We start from the raw sequence: 27,577 nt of genomic DNA on the forward strand, positions 1-27,577 counted from the left end.
TTGCTTTTACCAGTTTGTTTGGATAGTTTGATATATAATTATAACAAGTAGTTATTTGAGTTACCATTGGCTTGAAGCTGCCTGAACGCTCTTCTCTACATTCATCATCAAGAATTTTCGTCTAGAGAACGGATACTCACTGGATATTTTCTTTTTTGTATAATTTTCTGTAAACTCTAGAGACTGTTGTATGGGGAAAACCCAGTAGATTTTTAAAAATACTCCAGCCAGCCTATTTGCCACCAACAAACAACATTCAAGCACATGCTAAATAGTTTAACACTGGCAACTGGCAACATTGAAAAAAAAAATTCTTAGCAGAGACACAGAGAACTTTTGACAGCAGCTGCATAACAATGGGCACACGCTGACATTAAAAATCAATAAATCACAGAATAAAACATAATTTTAATAAGTGGCATTTTATTAATATAATAGCATTTAAGTAGTGATTTGATATTTAAATGATTCTTTTGGCATCACATAATAAACAAAATAAATATATATAAAAATAGAATCAAAGACATAAACATAACGCCAGTCTTTACATAAGCACATCTCTTACATTAAAGCCAGCAGATGGTCCAACCTCAGCATCTACTGTGGGTCCCCAGACTGTTTCCTAATCATAGTAACCACATACTTTCATATGCATACTTTTTGCATATTCCAAGAAAACGTGAGGTGCTTATGTGGTGTGTCGATTATGTCTCTATTGCACTGGTTGGTTTAGAATAATGTTCAATGCTTCTTCTTTTTTTTGCAAGTCTAGAAGCATACAAGATGAGGAAATGTGAGTAATTGTCACTTTAGTTCAATACATCAATACATGTCAGTGCTAGCTATAGTGCTTGATCGGCTGTCAGAGCATAATGATGACATTTACAATGCTTACATAAGATTTCATAAAAAGTCATGATAAAAACTTTCTGGTTCCACATGGACACCTTTGCAAGAGCAAACATGTTCCAAAGAGGTTTTATGGATGCTGCCTTGTTCAATGCATTGTAGAAGTATGTTGCAAGAGTTTGAGCATTAAGATGTAAAGAAATTTTTATGCAGTTTAATACTGGTTTTCTTATTGTAGAAACAGTCTATTCTCTGTAACAGCCCATAAACGCCACCATGTTATCAAATATTTTATGGTTACGCGTGGTTATAAGTAATTTCAATATTCTACTGCAAAAATAAATCAGTACTGTGCTTTGTGAAAAAAATACTGGCTTATCATATAGAAAGCAAAAAGCAGAAAAAAAGACACAATCAGTGCCTATATAAATGAAATAACTGTCAGCATTCAGCCTCAAAGTGGCTCTATTATCACTATAGAGGGGCGTTGCTTTTCTCCTCCACAGTGATGTCACTCACACCATGAACCTGCGTCAGCTGCTTACAGTCCAGTGAAACTAGTAATTTTCTCGTTCCAGAAAGGGTGGGGATGAACTGCTCAGTGAGAGACACAGAAGCGTGGCTGCCAATATCTCTGAGGGTAGGACAGGAAATGACAGTAGTAATCACAAAAGAGATAGCTAGACAAGGTATTTAAAAAAAACACAGTATAAAGTATATTATTCCTCCTTACCCATAATTTATCATTCGAGCAGTCAGAAGGCCAAGTCCTTCCACATGGAATATCACTGCTTTCAGCACTTGTGGCAGTGGATTAGTAAATGAAATCTCTACTGACATCTTCTCTCCTACCACAGCCTTCCCCAGTGGCTATTTGACAAAAAACGGAAAGAAAACAACTTTAGATATAGATTTATATCTTAATCTTCTTTCCTGTAATAATCACCTGATTAACTACGTGGCTTACTTTAATGATGAGGTCTGGTGTTCTGAGTCGGAAACTGAACTGAGTAGCAAGGATCTGCTGTGTTTCTGTGACCCTGCCTGATACTGTAAGCATCAGGGCAGCCTGATCTATCAGTTTGTCCTTGTAGTCTTTGTATTCCAGGGCCCACTCCAGAATCTTTTCTGTAGACAACAGAATAGTGAAGATGGCCTTTATAATTAGTGAAGATGGCCTTTATAATTAGTGATATTTATATATATATATATATATATATATATATATATATATATATATATATATATATATATATATATATATATATATATATATATATATATAGTTTGTAATTATTCAGAGTTTGTAATTATTCAGGTGCAGTCGGTACCTCCCACACTACCCCTCAAAGTCACTCACTGGTTTCCTGTATTCTGCCTCCTTGATCCCCTCAATGAATGCGAATGCAACTGTATCATCCCAAAATTTGACAGAACTTGGTATTATAATGTTAGGCACCAGTACATTATAATTTTTTACAATAATTTACCTGCAACCATTGTCAGCAGATGTTTTCAAACATATTTAGCTTCATAATATTATATCAAGTTAATCTTTTTTTTAATATATATATTTTTTGGCCTTTTTTTGGGCTTTATTGGACAGATACAGTGAAGATTGACAGGAAAGCTACACCTAGACATCATTGATTCCTTTTATAACATATATGGATACAATGTATGGGCACCGCTGAGGGCAGAAAGCATCTCCAAGTCTCAAGCCAGCTTGAAAAGACTGGATTGCAAACTGTGGATTAGGAATGATTGAGTTTCTCTCTGGAGTGGAGGAATTCAAGTAATCTAGGGATTTGTTCACAAGTGGGAGAAGAATGGACCGTGTATTGTCAGATATTTCGGTGTCATGTCTGTGTGGTGATGCAGTGGTAACGGCAGAGATGAGCCCAAAGGCTTCCCCTCTTCATAAGTTTAAGACTATGGAGTCACGCAGTGGAAATTGGCTTCTTCAAAAAGGTGTCTGCCCTTGCCCATAGAGATGGTGGTGGAGGGAAAAAGGACTACGATCCAGACTTCAATAAATAATAAAAAAAATATTTATTCTGCTTGTGAGATAAGCCTTGTGATCTTGCTGATGAAAAAAAGTCATCCAAAATGAAATGCTCCACTCACCCTCATTGGGAAGTACTTCTATATCTGTCGTGTCAGTTCTGACTGTAGCTTTGTGGACACCGGTGTAGTACATGACTGACACCTGGCTGTGCAGACTGACACTGCGTTGCTGTGAACTGCTGTTTTTCAACGTGATCATCAGCTCTGCATCTTTTCCCATTTTAGGACCTTCACCATCTAGCGTAACTTCTAAAGAGACATCCTGAGCTGTAGGAGATGAAAAAGCTTTTGCTTTGGAGCCAAAGCTACATGCTGTTTCCACAGCAATGCGTTCCTCATTTGAGCCTGAGAATGACAAGAAATGTTGAGATATTTGAATAAGTTATCCAAAAATAATATCTCAGTTATAGCCCTTTTTAAATTTTTTGTGATCTCCTTTAAGTCTAAGTAAGTGTCTGCTTTTTTGTTTGATGCTACCTTCAGGATGTTTGTAAAGGTGGGTGATATCTCTGCGTTCATTAGAGCCAACTGCTTTGGTGCTGATGGAGATGCCCACAATCTTTTTCTCACTGTATATTTGAGTGAAGGTCCCATCTGCATTCTTCTGCCAGTAGATTTTATCACTGTTCACCTGAGATATCGATGAGACAGACCATGAGAGAGAGATGGGGTTAGAAAATAAAGTCCCCACCACAAAGGAAGCTGTCATGCATATATTTAATGCGTGCCATATGAATCCTTATCAGTATACAGTGTTTTCATATCTACTATGATAAATGTCTTCTACCTTCCCAAAACACAGTAAAGAAGAATATTTCACAAACCTCAGCAAACACAAAAGCTGTGTCACTTTTCAGGTAGACCTGACCATAGCGCACAGCGGCGAGAGAAGCAGGGCCACAGCAGTAGGTGCCCTGGCTGGTCTCTTGAGGCGTGGCGTCGACAGCCTGCCATCCTCCGTGGCCAGGAGGTAAGTCCTTACGAGCCATCCAGCAGTCATTCCACACATGGAAGTTCCTTCAGAAAACAATTATGGTTGGTAAACTAAAGTTATAGTGAAAACAGCTGTGGAAATTTTAGTTCTGCGTAAATCTGTCAAGTACTATGAGGTTTCTGTGGGTAGTTTTTAAAACCTGTTGTAACAATTTTAAAGTAAATCAACCACATACCAATGTATAAATGAAGACACATGTGCTGATGTTGCCATCTTTGTATCGTCAGACTTAAATTATTAGGCTATACCACTTATCTTTTAGTTGTTTCCAAATACTGGTACTTGTACCACTGAGGAGTAACTTTAGATTAAGCCACTAGAGTCATGCAACGCTTAACCTCCTTCTTTGTAAGTCAAGGTAAATGTGACATATGGTGAACATACCAAATTGAGTCCACATTGAGGTTCTCTATAGGCTCCAGGTTCTCATCCAGGTACACATCTGTTGTCAATGAAACATCTGTGTCATGTGCTGAGCTGAAGTTGGTCACGGTTCGGGTGGGAATGCCTAAACACCGTAAAACTGAAAAGAAGACAATGGGTTTAATATCGTATCAGCCACTTAGTTTGATCAAATAAATTTATTGTTAGCTGAAAAAAGTCTAACCTGTAGTGACTACACCAGCAAACACCCAGCACTGGCCATATTTAACAGGGGTTCCATTCTTTTTGTGGTATTCCTCAAGGATTTCTACACTTCCACTCCACACTGTTGGAGAAGTTCCATTTGAATAATCTCCTGACCAGTTTCCCTCCAAAACACCTTGGTCATCAGGGGAGTTTACCTGAGAAATAAAGGAAGTGTTTCATGTTTTCATGGTTGACTTTAAGGACAATACCCGAAATACCTTAAGTTAGCTAGGTTTTTTGTTTATTAATTCAAATCTGAACATTTGTTTTTTGCATTTAATCCATAGCAGGTGTAAGCAGAAGTGTGCAGCCACCATTTGGCCACTTGGTATCCACTCCAGCTTTCAGCCACTGCCTGCGTTTAGGGGACTATGATATGGCATATGCGGTTTAACATATTTTACTGTTTGTTGTATGTCCAGTGATGTCGTTGTTAGTTGGGATCTCGTCTCACCATTGCTGAGATGATTCGCACCACATTAACTGGGTCACCCCACCCAGATGGAGAAGTTCCACTCTTTTCCATGACAAAGAGGCAAGCAGCCAGAATCCTGTCACTAAACTGATATCAAATGAGAGGAAAACATGAGGAGACCATGTCAGTTTCGACCGCTAAGCTTGGTCATTAAACATTAAGATTCAGAGCACCCTCACCTGTCCGTAGTTCCATGTCCTCGCTCCAATTTGATCCTTTGTGCCATAGTAGATTCGTCCAGTGTCATTTAGGATGTACTCTTGCCTTTCATCTTCAGAATCCATGTACACAATGTCATCTGACAGAAAATAGGAAAGGCTAAATTTTTAACTGGAAATAACACAAGGTCACTCTGAAGCATAGACTCTACAAGTAGGCTTTATCTTCTAAATTTGGTTTCTTTTCTATCACAGTTTCATGGTATTTTTACCACCCTAAATATCTTTTATTAAACTGTCTGAGTCATTCTTGAAGGCTGTCTGTGGAGATTTATTTTGAACTGATGACAAGGGTATATCCATACTGTGCTTGTTGTATAAGAGCACCTCCTACACATATATTTGGAAACGATGGCATACGTCTGTTGTCGTCTGGTGACGCTTGTAATTTTTGTACTGAACTTTTGAGAGGTTCAGTAGTTGTCATTTTAGGGGCTGTCACTGCTTTGTATAGGGCATTATTTCAGAGAAATAGTGTGGTATTTTTGGAAAGATACACTCACTACAACATAAGAAGATGAAGCTGAACAGAAGGAGGGAGATGCTGGCAAGAAAAATACTCTTGCTAGCAGCATAACCTGAACATGTTATATTTAGTGATAACTGTGGGAAGATACTGCTATTTAGCACAAAAGATAGTAGCACCATAAGTGACCAGCCTACCACAAATAACAACACTGCAAACAAAAACTAACCCTTTAAAGCCTAAACAAAAAACAAATTTGTTTTTTAAAAAAAATACATTTTAATTTCCATATATGATTTTTATTTTGTGTTGTATTTGATACATCTGGCATTTTTTTCTTGTTGTGTAACTTCTTTAGATTTATCAGGGGGAAAAATCACACCGATGATTTTGAAGTCACAAAACACTCACAAGAAACTGTATGTATCAAATATGATACACTAGGTGATTTAATAATTTTTTTATTTGCCATTCTCAATATGAGAATTTGATTTTCTTATTTAACACTAATGCCAGAGGACTTTATTCCAAAAAACTCCAAGTATGCAATTTTGTATGTACACAATAACCTACACAATAGCCTGATGTGGCCCAACCTAGAAATGTAACTGCACATCACCATCACCACAACCCACACAGGTATAAATACTGGTAGCAGGGTTGGCCACTTGCATAGGCTGCATTATAGGCTCTGCATAGATTCATTCCAGAAGTATAAATTAACCATAAGATGTCCATATTTACCTTGACACCAGGGGTTAAACAATATGTAGATGTCATTGGCAGGGTCATGTGTGGAACTGGCCGATCCATTTTGATTATTTGTTTCCACTGTGAGTTGATATCGGCCAATGACGGCTGTGGCTGGAGAATTCACCAACAGTTTTATCTTTTTGTCCTCCTGTTTCACAACAGCAGCCTCCCAGCGATCACCCTCCAGCTTCGCCACCAGTGGGATGATTACATGAGTTCCCTTTGCCACTACTGCCAATGGACCTTAGTAGGTGAAAAAGAAAAGAAAAAAAGTGTTACTGGCTGTTATTCATAACATGCCCAAACAGTTACTGTGCTTTTTTTTAAGAATCACTTCCCTCAATTAAAACCACACCTGCATTCCCAGAGTATGTTTGAACAACAGAAACTAAAAAGAAGGAACACAGAAAGCTCTGTCCTGACAAGCTGTCTACACACACACACACACACACACACACACACACACACACACACACACACACACACACACCTTGCGTGACAGCATTTGATCTCAGCGCAGCTGTGCTATAAAAGTCTCCATGTTTTCAGCTTCACTGTTACTGCACTATCTTGACGTTTGAAGTTAGTGTGGCCTCATCATTATCAAAAGAAAGCTTGATCTTCAAAGACAACAAAAAAAATAGTGTTTTCTATAATATATAAACTCACAATTTCCCACAGTACAAACAGCTGAAATGTTCAATTTGTTGCCACATTAAGGAGCTCTCCTTCTAAAGTGATAGTGGAAAACAACAGCTTTCCATGGCTATCACTCTCTACCCTCAGTGGGTGTGACCTTGTCTTGACTGTGTTTTCAAATGCCTTAAGAGAACTGATTTGCTTTTCTCCAGTTTCACCCTGAGATGTTTATCTGATTCAGTCATGGACAGACAGGCCACTGATTGTGTGTGACAAAAGGAATCGAAAGCGGCTCGCAAAGACATGAGGAAAATGAATGAAACGGCCATTGTTAAGGAAAAAGTAGTTGCCTCTGCATTATAGTGACCAAGAGGGAGGGAAAAAACAGACAGGAGATGCCAGGACGCCATAATGACTTACTGGCTGATGGGAAAGCAGCAGCTGTGCACCACTAGCCACCACGAGTGATAAAGATAGCAAGTTCATTAACATGGACAAAGACTACACCTTTACATAACCACTGAGGGACTCTAACCCAGTGACAGCTACTCGAGACTCTAACTCTGGTTCAGGGAAGACTTTATGATTTTCTTTTATAAAAACAAAAGAGAGCAAGAGATAAACAGAGGGAGAGAAACATAACACTCTCAGGCGCACAGCTCTGAGTGTGAACACATAAGCCCCTCCCACCTGCTGTCTAAACCTTCTGTTTTCATGAGGCTGCCAATCAGAAGAAAATTGACTTAAAGGAATGTTACCGGGAAAGGAGAAAAGTTAATACAGCTTTTTTGTTGTTGTTTTTTCCCAAACAGTGGATGAAATGTTGGGGTTCAACATAACTCATGAGAAGATAAATTAGGATATTTTAAACTAAGAATCAAGAAAGAGTTACTAAGGCCTCTGTAGCTGAGTCCAAGAATGAAAAAATATCCTTGGAAAGGAGCAAGACTCCTTTATAATTCGACAAGCTTGTTAAATCTAACAGATAAATATGCATGATAAGTGCTGTAGATATTCAAGGAGACCAGTTGATGAAGCCTTCTGTTTTCGGTGGCTATTGCTCAATAATTGGGACATAAATTATACCAGTGCACAAAAGAACTGTAATTAGCAGATGGCCATGACATTTTCAGACACTTCTGGGTACAAATGAGCAAAACCCCAAAAGTCTGATGATAATTGTTAAAGAGTTTACTCCTAATTGATGAGTAACTGCCACAACTTGACATTCTTACACTTTTGTTTTGTATCTTCAGTTTATGGTTTCCTGCTGCGCACGGCCTGCATTTCTGCAAAGCAACAGTAAACAGCTGCTGGCTAAAGATTCTAAAGACAACTATTCCTAGAAATATTGAGATTTGATAGTTCCAGGGTGTATTAACCCTTTTGTTTACTGCCAGGCCTTTTCTCTGCCTTACAGGGGGAAAGAACAGAGAAGAAAAAACTGTCAACGTGCAGTTCACTGTGCCTGACACTTTCATTTTGTCAGGTGTGACAAGAATCACCTCCTTAAAATTTTTTGCAGGGCTTCCGAACCAAAAGGTCAGAGCATCTGTCAACTGTCACTCTCTTTCGCCTAAAAAATCCTTGACTATTTAAAACAGTGTGTTGTTTTAGGTTGTGCTGTGATTAGCTTTTGTGCTGTGTGTCTGATGTGTCTCAGAGTACAGTCTTTAGACTGAATATAGGGTACTGTAAGCATGCCTGAAAACAGAGAGCTGGGGGCAATTTAGTTAGTAATGCAGTGCCATTCTGGAGAGCGGTGTTATGGTTTTCAAAAGCATAAAAACTGGCATTGTCTGCTGCTTTTGTTCTCCTGCTTATTGCTGGTATTACAGATGGCTTTTTAAATTAGTGTTCACGTTGAATGTCGCTGTTGTTTTTGTCTCAAATTATGGATAAAATAGGTTAGAACTATATTTTTTTCCCTCTAAATGCAAAATCTAGAATTTAAAATGTATACATTATTATTCTGTCACTTTACCAAAACAAAACCTTTCATTAAACAGTGCATTATAGAGCCCACCTTTTCTGTAGCAGCAGCACTGTAATTATTCTGCTTAAGTGTCCCTAACTTGCTATCACACACAGCTGTAATTGTAAGATCTATATTGGTTTTCCCTGTCTGACAGCATTCAATTCTCACAAGCAGTGTGCAGAGACAGGCATGCACACTGGGTAAACAGGTGGCGTCCGAGGCTCATGCAGCTGGCAGTGGCAGCAGTGACAGTGAATTCTCAGTAGAAGGGATCTCTAGTATCAGCAGGACTGAAGATTGCATCTGTAAAACACTCTCCCAGGACCATAGCAACCCCAACTGTTACCATAGCAATCTGAACTAAAAAATCCCCTTCTCTCATCCACAGCCTTCCCATATATCTATAAGTATCTATTTCACACATCTATGCAGCCTCAACACACAATCAGCAAAAAAACACAGTACAAGATGTGAGCATAAAAGAAAAAAATGTATTTTTTTTGTAAATTAGAGAGCTTCTACTCTCCGGAGAGCCATTTATAATGAATGAATGGGCCCTATAAGACCTGCAGTCCAAAACCTTTGATGCAATCCCCAGCAACTTCTTGAAATTGGCACTAAAAAAAAGTCAGCATGTGTGCATTCCCATGTTAAAATGCCCAATTTCAGCTGTGAGAACAAGTTTGGAGCCTGCAAAAGAAACAAACAACTATTGTGGTTTCTAGGGCTAGCTTAACTTTACAAAGCTGTCCAGTGGATTTTTTAATTTAAATACCGTGCCTTGACTTCAGATAACACAGGAAGCTGTTGCTGATAGTGATCTCCTATTTTACTGTAATTATTTGAGAAGTAATATCATCTGGTTTATGGATGCATCTTGGTGCTTAACTACTGCAGAAAAGAAATACTTCACAGGAGAATAAGAAAACAAAATTTCACTGCATTTCATTGAGTTTCATTTCAGTTCAGGAATATAATCAATACTGTAACTACAAACAATTAAAAATGGGGCTGCTTTGTCTGGAAGTGCATGTAGAAAAAAGAAAAAGCAATTTAGCTCCATTCATTCCTATTCACAGTAGACTATATTAGAACAGGCTCCCCACTATATGCACTGTATCATGTGCTGCTCTGCACAAGATTTCAGGAAAACATGTGAGTATGTTGTGACCAGTTTGGATCCTTCCCATCCAGTTTCATACTCTGGCTCTAAATATTTCTGGCTAGTCTTGGATGAAATTCAGTCAAATTTGAAATTTTCTGTTGCCCCAAAAAACAAAACAACACTATAACATGTATTACTTTTATAAAAGTCTCCATTCACTTCTCACAAACCTGTTTTAAGGTCGAGATGAAGCTCATCGGAGGAGGGGTTGAAAGGTCGAGATAAGGTTATCCACATCTCGAAACTCTGCCCCCTGCGGATGATTAAATTATCACTTTGGTAGAGATGAGTGTGATGCTCTGTGCGATTCGCCCCTGATTTGCTTTTCAGGAGGTCTATTGACTTCACTTTGAGAAGGACTTCTGAAGAAAAGAAAAGAAAAAACATAGGACACGTTGAAGTATTTCATATTGTTGGCATTTCTTCCCTTTTGGGGGGGGGGGGGTAAACAGTGGCTATATGGAGTCTCTCTAATCACCGTCAAGCTCTTTGTCACCAGGCACAGGTTTCTCGCCGTTTCCCCCGTCCTCCTTACCCGGCCCATCAACCAGCGTGACCTCAGTGTCTATGCCATCATCATGCTTGGGACAGCAGCATGGGCAGACCTTACGCAGCCACTCCTTGCATGCATTTCCTTTTTTAACATTGTTTTCCTTTGGCTCTTCTTTTTCTGCCTCTGTGTCCTCCCCAAATCCAAAAGTGACAGATGGAAAGCGACCTACTGCAGATCTGCCTCTTGCTGATCGCCTCTCTGCAGGCATTCTGGAGAAAAAAAAATTATAAAGAACAACAATTAGATAATCAATGACTTTGGTATTAATAATAGTTAACCTCCCAGCCTTTACAAATGCTTCTATGCATATATTTCTTTTCACAACTGTTCACAAAATGGTCATAAATGATTAAGGCACCACAGTAAGTGATCTAAAAGGTAATCCATTGTCACTGTGAACAAAGACAAGAAGGGTCTTTTCATCAGCTAAGTTCAGCAGTATTTTTAATCCATCAAAGCTTCAGTATCTTATGATCTAAGCTCACCGGCTCATTACTGATGGATTCTATGCATCATGTCTTTGCTTCAGTGTGAGAAATTGCTGATTTAAGTCCTTTGAAATAAATTTAAAAAACCGGAACATAATCTTGCAGTGAAACTCTACCCTAACATATTATTTCCCAGAGTGCAACATCTGGGCAGGGAAAAAGAAGAAAATGGTAATGGCATGGTAATCTCAAGAAAGTATTATAAATATTACATGTTATTCATATTAAACTGCAACCATTTCTACTGTTTATTGGCGATCGTGGCTCAAGAGTTGGGAGTTCGTCTTGTAATCGGAAGGTTGCCGGTTCGAGCCCTGGCTTGGACAGTCTCGGTCGTTGTGTCCTTGGGCAAGACACTTCACCCGTTGCCTACTGGTGGTGGTCAGAGGGCCCGGTGGCGCCAGTGTCCGGCAGCCTCGCCTCTGTCAGTGCGCCCCAGGGCAGCTGTGGCTACAATGTAGCTTGCCATCACCAGTGTGTGAATGTGTGTGTGAATGGGTGGATGACTGGATATGTAAAGCGCTTTGGGGTCCTTAGGGACTAGTAAGGCACTATATAAATACAGGCCATTTACCATTTACCATAGTCAGTGATTTCAGTGTTGCTTGACTGCTTACAGATAGTCTTTCAACAATTTCTTTATCTTAGCTAACCATCTGAACGACTGAATGGCTGCTTTTAAATGGAGAATATTCATTATCCATTACCATTATCCATAAGAATGTCTATTAACTGGAGAAACATGTCTGGATTTCTGCTGCAACATTCGGTGTAAACAACATGAAAACGTCCATGATCTATCTTGCCTTGAAACAACAATTCATGCTGCTGGTAATAATGTCATAGTGTGCGTGATATTTTCGTAACACACCTCAGGCCCCCTTAATACTGACAACATTTTTTAAATGCCAGAGTCTACCTGAGCATATTGCTGACCACGATCGCCTCTTTATGAGTCAAATTGGACAGTGATTGGACTCATCTCGGACGGGGATGAGTCTGCCTACAGGAGGGTGGTTGAACGTCTGGTGTCCTGGTGCAGCCACAACAACCTGGTGCTGAATGCCCAGAAGAGTGAAGATTATTGTGGACTTCAGGAAGCACACAGCCCCACTCCCCCCCCCCATCATCCTGACTGACACCCTCATCACCACTGTGGACTCATTCCACTTCCTGGGTACCACCATCACCCAGGACCTCAAGTGGGAGCCCACCATCACCTCCATCATGAAGAAGGCCCAGCAGAAGATGTACTTCCTGAGGCAGCTGAAGAAATTCAACCTGCCAACTAGAGCTGGGCGATAGAACGATAACGATATGTATCGCGATATAACTTTTACTCGATAGAGAAATTAAACTATCGCGATAGACTTCACCGCTCTTGTCCTCTTAAAAAAAAAAAAAAAAAAAAAAAGGTCAGCCAATCCAAATTAAGTAGCGCAGAGCCGAACCAATCACAGCCGCAGCGTCACGTGGCGTGACTTGTTATGTACAGCACAAGTGCCAAGCCGCACGTGTGTTTCTTTGGGAAGCAGCCAGCGGGTAATCCGATTGTTCAGTCTGACATCACTAGCCGTGTCTGGGTCTAAACTCCGCTGCAGGTCCATATATCAAACGATCACTATGGCATTACTGAGAGTTGAAAAACTGTCTAAAGTCTTTCATCTTTAATAAAATGATCAGCGTTCTGCTCTACCAGGTGTAACAATTGAGTTTAACATCCAGGCATCCATGAAAACGGAATTTATGACATTTAACGGAGTTAGAAGTTAGCAGGGAGTTAGCTCGCTAGCTTCTATCTAAATACAATATAGCATGTCCTGACTGCGGGGTTTTGGAAACAAATTAAAACGTACAGCTTTCTTATCACTTCCAGCATAAATGAAGACAGAAAACTAAACAGCAGTGACGTTTGTAGGGTTACTGAAGTTGAGCTACCTGGTATATAATGATGTGCTACGTGACCGCTAGCGACACAGCTATGTTAGCTTAATATAAACAAGCTAACTTTTTTTTCCACTCGATAAAAGTTAACGTGAGTGTTGTCGGTGGTCAGGAACAAATGTAATCGCATGGCAGGATGCTGTAAAAGGACCAAACTTCAGCCAGGAGAACAACTGAGATAATCCATCCACATATGAGGTTAGTCATTCATATACTGCTGCATGGGCTGGGCTGTAGTTACATCCTAAGGTTTTAAAAACTGAGCTTAAATAAATGATTAGCGGTAATAAAAGCCGAGGGAGGTCAACAGTGATCACTGACTGTTTTAGGAGCTTTTTGAGATCAAATAGAAGAAAATACATAACATTAAACATGTTAACAACACAAAAGCCATATTAAACGCAGACTACTTTAGACCCGGAAGTAGGATTCGTCGCGTCATCACTGAACAACCGGATGGAGCCAGCGCGTAATGGAGGAAATGAGTGTGCCGACTAGAAAAATCAACCGAGCGTGACCGAAGAGAAAACAGATGATGGTTCCAACGCCGGAGAGATTGTCGAACGGAAGAGCCATAGAAGCTCCGTAGTGTGAAGGTATTTCGGCTATTTCAAGTCTGACAAAAAACAGAGTAGCGTGCACTGTAAATTGTGCCGAAAGCAAGTCTGGAAATACAATAAACTGGTGCATGCGTCACACTGTGCGCCACGTTATTGTTTCGGTGAAATGAATTTCTACAATACTGTTACTGTTAATTCTACTCTCTGCAGTGTTTAAATGCTTACATATACAGACAGTTACTGTCCGTCCACACATACGACTCGGTTCTGCTTCTATGCCGCAGCTTTGTTTACTTTTTCCCACCGAGGCTTCTAGACTTCTGATTGGCCAACATTTCTGCACGTTAGGAATCTAGCGCCACCTGCTGCTTTGGCATGTTCATAGCAGCGTTTTCCTTCATTTCTGCCTTTATGTGTGGACGGGATTATTTTTTAAAACGGAAACGGAAAATCTCAGTTTTCAAAAATACCCGTGTACGTGTGGACGTAGCCTCAGTCTCTGACTGGAAGCGCTAATTCGTCATTCGGCTTTTGTCAGACTAAAGTAACTGTTAAAACTGTTTGAAAAGCTAAGCTATACAACAAGGAGAGATTGAGAATTTCCTTTTAGTTCTCAGTTTATTTGATATTGACAAAAGTTAGTCAGTTTTGTCTGTTCTTCTGTAAAACAAACTAAGATTTATTTTTAGAATTAATATTTTGTTTCTAAGTGGAATTGACAATTTAGTAGTCTGTTTCGTTTGTTCTATTTTGAAACTTAAACGCTTTAGCGGCTGCCTTTTGTGTAGTTTGTAATATTTGCCTTTATTTATCTGAAAAAGTCTCATGTTCCTTAAGTACATCTACCCTGTTGAACTTATTATGGGAAATAAATATTTAAATAAAAACAAGCTGCTGATTATTTCACATTTTACTTGTGAGCAACGGCACATTTAAATCTTACAAATATAGTTATTTGGCTTATATCGTGATATATATCGTTATCGCCTGAAATGAAAAAAACATATCGTGATATGAAAAAATCTCGTATCGCCCAGCTCTACTGCCAACACGGACGATGATGCAATTCTACACTGAAATCATCGAGTCCATCCTCACCTCCTCCATCACCGTGTGGTACGCTGGAGCCACTATCAGGGACAAACAGAGACTGCAGCATGTTGTGCGCTATGCTGAGAAGGTGATTGGCTGCAGACTCCCATCTCTGCAGGACCTTTACACCTCCAGGACACTGGGGTGTGCAGCTCGGATCACAGCTGACCCTTCTCACCCTGGACACAGTCTGTTTGACCTGCTCCCCTCAGGCAAAAGGCTCCGGTCCATTTGAACCAGAACCTCTCACCATAAGAACAGTTTCTTCCCCCCTGCTGTTGGACTCATGAACAATAACCATATGACTGTTCACACCACAAACACATGACTCTATACTGTGTTCTCTGCATCTGTTCCATTTTTGCACTGATCATCACTTATGTTTATTTAAGTGTTGTCTTACAGTATGTTTTGCACTACGTACCGCAGCAATTTCCCAATGCTGTAAACCTGCTCAACATTTGGCAATAAAACCCTTTCTGATTCTGAAATGGAGCACCAACCTTGAAAATGTGGTGGAATGGGAGCTTTTAATCACACCCACAAATTTGTAGGAGCCAACGATGCTATCACATCATTATGAACCAAAAACTGTGAGGAATATTCGTTCCTTCATTTATGAATCATTGATTTGTTTTCAAGGAGAAACTCAAACGTGTGTTTTGATTCAGCCTAGTCTGTCTCTAAATCTTTAAACTACTTTGTTCAACTTAGTTCTGTATGCATAAAGAATGATTCCCCCCCCCCCGGCAAGACTTAGGAGGGGTGTTTTGACTCTGCAGTAGGCTACCCTCAGGAGAGTTCTGTAGCTGATCCTCTGAAGCTGATTTATGAGTCTGTGAAAGCATTTGAGTGGTCCTCTGGGGAACCGAGCACATGTTCTTATCCACAGCTGTGCAATGACAAAGAATTTTGTCATTGCAAATTTCAAAGAACACAGTCGTTTGTCACCTCTTAAGAAGAAACATTACACACAGGGTACATTTCTCAGGTGAACTACAATCATCACAACTATTTCTCTCCCTCTCTCTGTGCTTTGCTCACTTCACTCTGATTTGTCTTGCACATTTTTCTTCCTTCGAAGAAATACTATAAACCTTCTAAAAGCCTTTCACACCCACACTTTACATTCCTCGACATCAGCGACTGTTTCATTTTCACCAAATAGGTTCAAACAATAATAAGACTGACAATGAGTTCGGTTCTTATTCATATGTCAAGAATCTGAGGGGTTAAAATAAATTGCAAGCAGCCTCAGCATTGGTGACGAAACACCTCCACCCAGGTAGGAACTGGGCGTCATATTTACTGCTGGCAGATAGCCAACTAAAAACTGCTTAACAAAACAATGTAGAAACAAAGACACACATTTATCTACACACACATTTAACATTATGCACTCCACACTGTATATAAATGCCACTTGTTTTGCACATATTCAACTCTGTATATTTTATATATTTTATTATTATTATTATTATTATTATTATTTTATTTTTTTACTATTTAATTTGTAAAAATGTGTATACACACACACACACACACACACACACACACGTAGGAAAATATTTAGTATACACATCCAGAAATGCATACACTATTATATATTGTACATATATTTATTAGTTTCAGGTTGGCCATTCTTGTATTTTGCTCGTTTGTGTTGTTGTGTTTGCACATCTCTGTTGCTTGTGGGGCTCGCACACAAGAATTTCACTCGCATGTGCTGTGCCAGTGTGCCTGCACATGTGATGTGACAATAAAAAGTGATTTGATTTGATTTGATTTGACACACAGAAACTGATTTATTGCCTAGCAACAAAACACTTTTTAAAAATATATGTATGTGTATATATATTGTACTCCACACAGCTACATTTATTAAAGATACAGTGGTTTTTCCCCCCCTTTTTCTACAGTCAATACGGCAAATCAATTTGTTCAATCAAGGTTCAAGAGAAGTAACCAGAATACCTACAATGTTGTGCCATTACAGTTTTAGCAGACTTGTATTCTACTGTGGAGGTAAGCATCAACGACACAGCTCTCAGTTCTCACTCCTTCTTTATTCGTCTCCAACATCAACTGCGCATATCGCGCCACAAAACACAGGAACACACTTCCTATACACTGGGTGTGAGTGGAGCCCTCTAGTGGTCCACCACACATGCCCCCCCGAACACCCAGCAGAACTAGTCCAGGACCCGGGGCTTAAACAAACGGCCGGAACGGCTGAACTGGGGGGGTGGGGAACTGACAGAGGGCAACCCAGCCCGGGAGCGAGGCTGGCACTGGCGGTCAGAAAAAGCTGCAGACGACTCGGATTCCGTTGATTTTGGGTCGCTCCTGGGGGAAAAAACAGAATCCATCAGCCCGGTGGCAGGTGGGCGGCCGCGGCGAGGGGCCTGGGCCGGGACCACCTGATCCTCTTGCATAACATGTGCAGGCTTAAGTCTGTCAACAGAGACAACTTCCTGCCGACCGCCAAAGTCCAAAACGAAATGTTTGTTGCCTGGTTGAAGAACCCTGTATGGCCCGTCATATGGTGGACGCAGCGGAGTCCTATGGGCATCGTGCCTGACGAAAACGAAACGAGCAGAGTCCAATGAACTCGGAACAAAAGTGTCAGGCAGGCAGTGGTGCACAGGACCAGGAACAGGAAATGAGTCTCTTGGGGGGCGAAAAGGCAACAAAGAGGTATCGAAACATGGGGGAGGGCTCTCAGGTAAGAATTCCCCGGGGACCCGGAGAGGCTGGCCGAGGACCAGTTCAGCCGGGGAAACCCCGAGGTCTTCTTTAACCGCGCTGCGCAATCCCAGCAAAACCCACGGAAGACGGTCGACCCAGTCGCCACTTGTCAAGGAAGCACGGAGCGCGGCCTTAAGTGACCGGTGAAACCGTTCGCACATCCCATTAGCTTGCGGGTGGTATGCTGTGGTGCGGTGGACCTTGACTCCCAGGCCGTCAGCCATAGCAGACCAAAGCTCGGAAACAAACTGGGGGCCCCTGTCCGAGGTAATGTCAGCAGGGGGGCCGAAACGTGAAACCCACGTTGACAAAAATGCCCTGGCCACCGTCGCCGCTGTCGTGGACGCCAGGGGTACCGCCTCCGGCCACCTGGTTGTGCGGTCCACCACAGTCAAAAGGTGCGTGAAACCCTGTGACTGTGGCAAGGGACCAACCAGGTCCACATGAACGTGATCGAAACGCCTACCCGGGACACGGAAAGGTTCGAGGGGTGCCTGTGTGTGCTGGTGGATTTTCGAGCGTTGGCATACAAACCGCCGCCCATTCTTTCACCGCCTTGCGAAGGCCCGGCCAAACAAACCTGGCGCTGACCAGCTTGACCGAGGCCCGGACACCGGGATGAGAGAGGGCATGCACTGAGTCAAAAACACGACGACGCCACGAAAGGGGAACCACCGGGCGGGGGCGGCCGGTGGAAACGTCGCAAAGAAGGTGCGGACCGCCGTCCCACACCGGGGTGTCCTCCAGCACGAGGCCCGTTTTTGTTGACTGAAGGGCAAGGACGTCCGGGTCAGCACGTTGCTCGGCGGCCATGGCAGCGTAGTCGATGCCGACATACACCGGAGAAACCAACACACGTGAGAGACAGTCAGCGACGTGATTGGACTTACCAGCCACATGCTGAATGTCTGTGGTAAACTCAGAAATGGCCGCCAACTGGCGCTGCTGGCGTGCGCTCCATGGGTCAGAGACCTTGGACATCGCAAACGTCAAAGGTTTTTGGTCAACATACGCAGTAAAGTTGCGACCCTCGAGGAAAAAACGAAAATGTCGTGTCGCGAGGTGCAGGGCCAGCAACTCCCTGTCAAAAACACTGTACTTGCGTTCAGCATCCCGGAGCGTACGACTGAAAAAGGCGAGCGGTTGCCAGAGACCTGAAACCCGCTGTTCCAACACTCCACCCACTGCCACGTCCGAGGCGTCGGTGGTCAACGTGATCTCCGCCGATGGAAGCGGGTGGGCCAGTAGGGCGGCGTCAGCCAGCACAGACTTGGCTGCGGAAAATGCACGGACGCGTTCAGGCAGCCAGTCAACCGGATCTTTGGCTGTTTTACTTTTTAAGGCAGCATAGAGTGGCTGTAGCAGGTGGGCAGCTCTGGGGAGAAAGCGGTTGTAAAAATTTATCATCCCCAAGAACTCCTGCAACGCTTTAACCGACGTGGGACGCGGGAAAGCCGAAACGGCCTGGACTCTGTCGGGCAACGGAACCACACCTTCAGCGGAAATGCGGTGCCCGAGGAAATCCAGAACAGGCAACCCAAACTGGCACTTGGAAGGGTTGATGATCAGGCCGTGCGCTGCCAAACGCTGGAAAACCTGGCGCAGATGGGACTCGTGCTGGCTCGCTGAGCAGCTGGCCACCAATATATCGTCCAGATAAACAAAAACGAACGGCAGCCCACGCAAAACGGAGTCCATCAGCCGCTGAAAGGTCTGGGTGGCACCTTTCAGGCCAAACGGCATGCGCAAAAACTCGAACAAGCCGAAGGGGGTAATGACAGCGGTTTTAGGAACGTCTTCGGGGCGCACGGGAACCTGGTGATACCCCCGCACCAAGTCAATTTTAGAAAAAATCTACGTTCCGGCGAGATTGGCAGAAAAATCCTGAATGTGGGGGATGGGGTAACGGTCATTCTCCGTGGCATTATTTAAACGGCGGAAATCTCCGCATGGCCGCCACCGACCGTCCGATTTGGGCACCATGTGAAGCGGAGAAGCCCATGCACTGTTCGAACGCTGTACAATGCCAAGGCGCTCCATGGCTGCAAACTCTTCCCGAGCGACGGACAGTTTCGCGGGGTCGAGGCGGCGCGCGTGCGCGAACACCGGGGGCCCGACCGTGGGAATATAATGCTCAACCCCATGCTTCGTTACCGTGCTAGAGAAATTAGGGACAGACAGCGATGGAAACTCTAAAAGCAAACGCTGAAAAGCATCCCCGGAGGTAACTACATTAGCCCGAATCAGGGGCTCGGCGGCCCGAGTAAAACAGGGTAGCGAAGAAAACGAGAGAGCATCGATTAAACGTCTGTTAGCAACATCGACAAGTAGTCCATGAGCACACAGGAAATCAGCACCCAAAATAGGTACAGAGCTAGCAGCAACAACAAAGTTCCACTCGAAATCCTGGCCATGAAAACAAACAGTCACCAACCTTTCCCCAAACGTTTTGATGGGAGAGCCGTTAGCTGCAATGAGCTGCGGCCCACAGTTCTCTGCTAGTCCGTCGGCAGCGGTAGGGGGAAGGAGGCTCTTCTGGGAGCCGGAGTCTACGAGAAAACGTCTCCCGGAGCGCGAGTCCTCTATGAAGAGCAGCCTTTCTGTATTGCCAGCGGTCGCGGCTGCTACAGCGCGCTGGCGGGTCCGTTTCCCTGGGCCGTGAAAGCGCAAGGCGGCAGGCAGCGACGCGCTCTGTCGCCAAAACGCTGATGGTAGAAACAGATGCTCTTTCCGCGGTGCCGGCGTGTAGCAATCCCTGCCGTCAGCAAGGGGGCGGATGCTCCGGGGGAGGCAGGTGGAGGCCTGGAAGGTGCCGCCGGCGTGTCCGTAGCCAGGGCGTGAACGTCGAAAGTGCGGCTAGCCAGGAGAATACGATCCGCTTCTTCAGCCAGTGAGCGATAATCCTTCGCAGGCAGAAGCGGAGAGTTCGCGAGGACAGCTCTCGCGGCGGCCGGTAGTTGGCGGAGGAAGAGGTGCACGAAGAGGAAACCACCGTCATCCGGCCCGAGCAACGATAGCATGTTCTCCATGAGCTCGAGCGCGGTACCGCCACCCAAGCCTGACAGGTTGAGGAGCTTTTCGGCTCGTTCGGCGTCGGAGAGGGCATAGCGCCGAAGAAGCAGCTCTTTGAGGGCGGCGTATTTCCCTTGGGCGGGTGGGTCCCGGAGGAGCGCCATCGCGCAACGGGTGGCCAGCGGGTCGAGCGAGGCCACCACATGGTGATACTTCGTGTCGTCAGCCGAGATGCCGCGAAGGGCGAACTGAGCCTCCACGTGTACGAACCATGACGGGGGGTCATGGAGCCAAAAGTCCGGCAGTTTAAGCGCCACAGCGAACGTAGCTGCAACAGGAGGCGGAGGTCCGGCGGCCGCTGATGCATCCATAGCGGAGTGTGCGTTATCTACGGCCCGTTGCATGCTCGAGTCAGGGGTCACCAATGTCGAGGTAAGCATCAACGACACAGCTCTCAGTTCTCACTCCTTCTTTATTCGTCTCCAACATCAACTGCGCATATCGCGCCACAAAACACAGGAACACACTTCCTATACACTGGGTGTGAGTGGAGCCCTCTAGTGGTCCACCACACTACTGATATTTTCTCTGTTTAAAGAGTTTAATTTGACACAAACAATGTAAAGCTTCAGCTGTTGAACTAATTTTCTAACTAAATAAGTACAAACATATAAAAACAAACTGTTTTCATTCTTGTTTAGAGAAACTGAAGATCCTTTTTGCCTACAGAGCATTTTAACAGCATGTGCTGAAAGGTCTGCTAAAACGCTACTTCTTTTTAAAATGTTTGAAATTGTTATAAGTTAATTCAAGATGGGTCATCCATTCAAGTCATCATTTCTAGTAAAAAAAAAAAAGTGAATATCGACACATTTACAAAGTTATAAAGTTATCTAAAAATAAGCATGCAAATAACCTTTTTTTTTTCCTAAATGACATCAGAAACAGCAGTATGCGACATTACGTGATGGCAGAGCTTCAGTTCATCCTTTGTCATGCAAATAACCTAAAATAATTGCAGAAAATCCTCCTGCACTGAATAGCAGGAGTTAATGTAAATGTCAATAGCTTTGCATATATTTGTTGAAAACAAAAGAATTGAATAAGATAAAAGTTATCCATCGAGATTGGCCCACAGTGGGTACAATGGACCAGACAAAATCTATATTCTAGATGGCAGCACTTACTAATTACTCTCGATAGACTCGCTCTAGATTAGCTGGGATAGATTACAGCCTGCCCGCGACCCTGCTAAGCATAAGCAGAAGAGAATGGATGGGTGAATGGATAAATGTACTCATTGTCTATACTTTCCTTTCTTTTAGAAAACAACACATATTCTCAAGACTAGAAATTTAAGGATAATAGCAAAGACGCCTTTGATAAAGAGCCCCAGAAACCTTTTATGAACCTTCATATCCAGATTTTTGTGATGAACTAGACTATTGTTCTGCAAAATTTAGTTAATCACGCAGCGGCACAACAACATATAAGATATGCTTAACTTGGTTTTTGGAAATAAATCCATTTGGATGTTTATCTGGTTAGAGGGCAGTAGCCCAGGCAAACTCATTCAACCTCACCACTACACCTATGTCCAGTTTAGAATCACCACTTAACTGAACATTCACATCTGTGAACTTACCAAAAGAAAGAATGCACGTGCACACAGGCTTGAACCTTGAACGTTACTGGGGTAACAGTGCTGACCAGCACACTTTTATTGTTTGTTGATTTAGTATAGTAAAAATCCCATGCCAGCAGAATGGCTAAAACGTTAAATTAAGCTGTTTTTTCACCCTCCACTTGACACTTAATAAGCTACATCTGTATAGTAGGCCTGTATGAGGGCCTACTATAGGTTTAGGAGACACACAGAATAGACATAGCTCCTGTTAGTTTGCTTGCAGGATGATGTTATATTAAATAATCTGTCAAATGTAAAATTTTGAGATAAGGGGAACTTTCATGAAGCTGCCCATCAGTGAGAAGGAGACAGCCGATTGTCATTACTTCTTCAGCTGCTGTTTTACACTCTAACTAATCAGAGCATATTTTCTCTGGCTGGCAGTGGCACATCTTGGATGACTGAACCAATGAGCAACTGAAACTGGCATTTATTTAATGATAGTCAAATGTCAGATTCTTAGTTTACCCTCATGACTTTAGCAGTTGATGTAAAAGACCCGAGTGTTATTCATTAAAGCTGGGTATTTTCCTTCAGGAGGGTGCTGAGCAGTAAGCATCCACAGCTGCACTCATGACCTCTTTGACCACAGGACCGTTTGTTTTGAAACACAAGGAGAAGTTCTGATATCTATTTCGCATTACAATTAAACTGACAGGAAATGATCACTGTATTTATTGAACTGTTATGCGTAATTTGGCAAATCTAATAGCTATTAAGGTGCTACTGTGAATCATATCTAATATGTACAGCATACAGATATTTTTTGAGGAATTCACTGTGAAGAAAAATACATTAATGTAAAAAATTGATTGACAGCAAGAGCTAATTTCGCAGGAAATAGAAATGTCAATGAACCTTTTCATTATTTTTTCATTAATACACAATCCTGACATGGCAACTGAGGTAGCAATACGTAACTGCGTTTGAGCCATACTCCTTTTCCCTATTAATGAATTACTTGGTTGAAAAAACGAATGTTTAGAAGAACAATTGAATGAATGTGAGCTAAATACAGTAAACATTGTTAGGAACACAAAGTGTAAATCTGTCTGAGCTACATAGCAAGTATAGAGTTCAAACTCACTCAGTTCAGTTTGAGAAGAAATGTGAAAGAAATGCAGTCTGGAGGGAGAAACCTTGTCTTCGATGTGCCTTTCCCTTTCTTAAACAAGCTCCAACTTCAGAGCTGCTTTAAATACTTGGCTAAGACTCAGGGGACACGCCTTTCTGTTGCACATGGAGCAGTCGGGCCAGATATTTCTCCAGACGCTGAAGCAACAACAGAAATTATTTAGGCATGGCACAAGCAGCCTTTTAAATATTACGAGAGAAAATAAATTTTTCTTGTCACTCTTGGTATGAACTATATCGGATAAGTTATGCAAAAACTGACACTGTCTCCTGTTTCAACGATTTTAGTTAGTAACAAATTTTCACCTGTGCCTCTCCCACTTTCACACAAAACAGGTTAATCCTCAGTAAGACAGTGAGGACACACCTCCCTGCTGCACTAGCATCAATCATGTCAAATGTTTAACCAGAAGCCAACGTCAGAGCAGGTGAAATCAAACATCCACTTAAAAATTTTTCCACTATTGGAAAATATGACAGTTTGAGAAACTGAGCTAGTTTCTTGTTCTCTTTAGTATTTTTCATCTTAATTATGTTAAAAAGTTCATTGTTTTTTAACATATGGAAAATGAATAAGTTAAGAAGAAGTTTGAATGGTTCTCTGTGTTGTTGACCCTGCGACAGCCCTCTTCCTCTATGGCAGCTGACACCCTCGTGACCATGAATTGGATAAGAGGAGAAAGCTGGACGAATGTTTTGGGACTTTTTGCTTGTTTTGGACAGTTAAAGTTACAAACTCTGTACCCCGTTATATTTAACGTGATTAGCTGTTCCAGTAAAGTAAAGAATTCTTTATATAAAGATGAATGCACAATAAAAAAGATGACATTTTCTGCTTTGACACATGACAAAAACCCATCCTTCAGCAAAGTGGCATGATCTGAAAACCTTTGACCTACCTGATGGCACATGTGGGATGCCTGCTTCGAGGAATATGTGAACCGGAAGGGAGTGGATGCCCACTCACTTTTATGCAACAGACATGACCACTGACTGGTTGAGTTGGTTTTCACTGATTGATAGGTAAATGAATGCTGAATAAAGCCTAATCCTATTAAGAGAGCAATTAATGAAGCGTAAAACCCCAATGAAAGTCATGTAACAATATTCTTCCTGATACCACTGGATACAAGAATTCAATAAACAGAGAAGACTTCACTATACATAGTGTGGAAAATGTTACTGACTGTGGTTCAGATGCTACAGGGTCCAGTAAACAAAGCACTGGTAATTTAGTCCCCTCCACATCCCAAGATGACCTTGGGTAAGATGGTGGACCCCCTGAAAGCTCTGCAGCCATTACTGCTTTATGACAATGTGTGGGTGTAAAAGGTTGAATGAGAAACACACTCTAAAGCACTTTGGACTGTTAAGCTTTAAAAGTACTTTACCAGTGAAAGGCATTTAGCATAGCATTACAGGCAAAGCAGAAACTTCTTTGCCGTGCTAAAGTAGTTCTTGAGATGATCAGTCGATTCAAGAGGCTCCCAAAACCTTCCTTTCAGGAGTTTACATTGGGGGCGGGGGGTTATTCATTGATTTCCAACTTTTCATGTTGCTCAGCAGATTAATAATAACAAGACTGACAAATGATGTGATGATTATTATCTTGATTAGCTTTAAGGCATGGAAAAATGCTCATGTTAACAGCTTGTGACATCATTGTATGACTGCAGAATTGTTTACATGAAGATGAAAACATAACACCGTTATAACCCTTACATAGTGTTCATATTTGATGCCTGCATATGGTCCAGGTTAATTTTGACCCAGGATGAGAATTTGCTCATAAATTTTCAACTGCAGATCTATTTGAACCATATGCATAACCTATGTGACAATAATAAATGGATGATTAATCCTTAATTAATGTTTCAGAGACCAGGGAGAGTGTGTTTTTCTTCATTTTTATTATTATTATTTATTTATTTTTTATTTCATTTTTTGATACCCCGTCAGTCAGTTTTAGGAAGCAGACTCGTGGTCTGAATGCTTAGTTGTGAATTTCAATTAACTTCTGCCTCTAAGTTGTAATTTTCAGAACACCTTCACCACTTCACTACAGTCAGGTAACATTAGATATTTAGGTATAGATCTCTCAGACTGGGTACAGGTAAAATACATTTGTCTTCTTAAAACGGTAGAAGATGATCTCACATGCTGGAAAACTTTACCTATATTTTTGAAGGTGAAAACGGGATAAGAATTTTGGACCTTTTTGGACTTAGATACATGTACTACCATTACAACGATTAAAGCCTATCCTCGCCACTATCATAAAAAATTGTTGTAATACCATTTATAAATAAGAATATGAAATCAACAGTAATAAACATTAAATTTATATTAAAAACACCAAACAACTAGTCTGTGTATTTAAAGAAATGATAAGAAAACGTGTGCTTCTGTATGAAATCTGTTCCTTATGTGTACCATACATAATGACTTTATGCTGTTTTACTATTTCACTGTTGCCAAGGCCAAGAATTAAAGTCCTCTTTGAACTCTGTCAGCTCTCTCCTATATAAAATAGACACACAGTGAAGAGTATATGAAAGTCATGTCCTTAAGAAATATCCAAAAACACACATGTTCAGTTTCTGAAGAATTTCTGAAACCATAACTGTCTTTGACTTTGCCCAGACACACTTTCACATTACATACTAATTTGGTAAGGGTCTTGAAATGCCCTCTTAAGGTAACTAGTAGCGGAGGTAAACTAGCAGCACAACCTTGCCCTAAACCTAACTTTAAAAGCCCGTATATGTAACAATTAATGTCAAGTAGGCATAATGTGCAGCTATATACGTATCTTGTCTATACTTCTTAGCCAATTCAGAGACAGCTGCCAGGGGGAAAGAACAGTTGCATTGTAAGTTACAATCACAGCTTGAATGCCTAAAACTCCTTACAGCTTTTTGAGTGCAGCATAACCTTCAAGAGGTGCCAGGCTGACAGTGACTATGACAAACATTTCTTTGAGTACAAAGGTGTGCCATGTTTCTAATTTTTTCTCAGCTTCTTTTATTGATTTTAGACACTCCCAAAGAAAAGTTTTCGCCTAATGCAATTCCTTCTTAAAAATGACATCACAGTCAAACAAACCTGATGTGTTGCAAAATCCCAGCTCTTCCCACGAAAAGGCAAACGAATGAACAATGAAGGTGGCATCAGTTAAGGGTGGACCGGGTGACACACTGCTAGTCGCTCTGGCACACCTGAGTTTGGAATCATACATAAAAGTAGATACATATTTTTTCAGGCCTGTCATATAAGCCTACTCAAAAAGAAAAAAATGATCAATGGAAGGAGTATAATATCTACTTAATTTTCCTAAAGATTGCTCAGACCTCCAGTTGGGTGTGAAATTTAGGTGCTTCTGGATTTGAAGTTCATCCAAGAATAATATAGACTCTATGTTTAAGTGCCCAGCTTTACATTAGAAAAAATATATTTGCAGCCAAGTAAAACAATTAAACAAGAGGACAAATACAACTGTTTTGGTCGCTATAGCTATTTTCTCTGTTTTTTATAATCCACCTGCTTTCATTTAGTTTAGACTTAAAGTTAGCCTTGGCCACCTTGACTGACAGGTGTGGCAGCACTGGCAGCTGAAGCCCAACCCTTTCTGCACCCTGTCACCTTTGCTAATTGGAGTCACAGAACTGAACGTTCTATACCTGTGGTGCATTTCAAAGCTTCTGTAATAGAGTTAACTGACAAATAACATGCACAACCCAAGTACAGCACATCTAAAAAGTCTTTGCTCCAGTTCCAGTGAGTCGGATATTTCTTTTGTATGGTCATTTCCACTATGCACCTGGCAGTTTATAATTAATAAATACTGCTCCTAAATATGGCCACATCTGGGTAAAAAAGAAAAACTAAACACCAAGGCTTTAAAATGAAGATTTTGGGAGTTTAGAGTAAGTACTTTTTTTTTGTCTTGAAAGACATTTAACGCTCTTTTTTGGGATGTTGGCTGACTTTTCCCCCCAATTCCTGTTAAAATGATCCCATACTGCTTTAATACTTGCCTGTGCCCTGGGTATGAGTCTACTGCTTTGGCAGTGTGTTTGAGATCACCGTTATTAATGAAGTCGTCGCCAAATAGATGCTTTTTTG

General features: G+C 41.8%; 1 protein-coding gene across 2 annotated transcripts; it reads right to left on the reverse strand.

The window, feature by feature from the left end:
• Positions 1–264: 264 nt before the first annotated feature.
• Positions 265–23,480, reverse strand: LOC147301205 (protein-glutamine gamma-glutamyltransferase K-like). 2 transcript variants are annotated; one of them, XM_086283241.1, is made up of 14 exons: positions 23,406–23,480; positions 10,713–10,996; positions 10,405–10,596; positions 6,444–6,695; positions 5,195–5,313; positions 4,995–5,102; positions 4,518–4,695; positions 4,295–4,433; positions 3,741–3,933; positions 3,394–3,547; positions 2,977–3,261; positions 1,817–1,977; positions 1,583–1,719; positions 265–1,483 (listed from the first exon to the last, which is right to left on the reverse strand). In XM_086283241.1, exons 2-14 carry the CDS (start codon positions 10,993–10,995, stop codon positions 1,324–1,326), a joined length of 2,361 nt encoding a protein of 786 aa, XP_086139367.1. In that variant the 5' UTR covers position 10,996; positions 23,406–23,480; the 3' UTR covers positions 265–1,323. The 2 variants fall into 2 exon arrangements, with proteins under 2 accessions (XP_086139367.1, XP_086139366.1); XM_086283240.1 differs by lacking the exon at positions 23,406–23,480 and adding an exon at positions 12,195–12,345.
• Between the last annotated feature and the right edge of the window lie 4,097 nt (positions 23,481–27,577).

Source organism: Aulonocara sp. 'chitande type north' Nkhata Bay, linkage group LG23 (assembly GCF_057382095.1).
Source record: "Aulonocara sp. 'chitande type north' Nkhata Bay isolate Kocher_YH1m ecotype deep benthic linkage group LG23, A_spYH_male_GT1.1, whole genome shotgun sequence".
Lineage (NCBI taxonomy): Eukaryota > Metazoa > Chordata > Actinopteri > Cichliformes > Cichlidae > Aulonocara > Aulonocara sp. 'chitande type north' Nkhata Bay.

Coding starts and splice junctions, on each gene's coding strand:
- LOC147301205 (XM_086283240.1), bottom strand. Junction 6,696..10,404: donor TCATCTCGACCTTAAAACAG/GTTTGTGAGAAG, acceptor TCACCTACTAAG/GTCCATTGGCAGTAGTGGCA. Junction 1,978..2,976: donor AGAAGTACTTCCCAATGAGG/GTGAGTGGAGCA, acceptor TGTTGTCTACAG/AAAAGATTCTGGAGTGGGCC.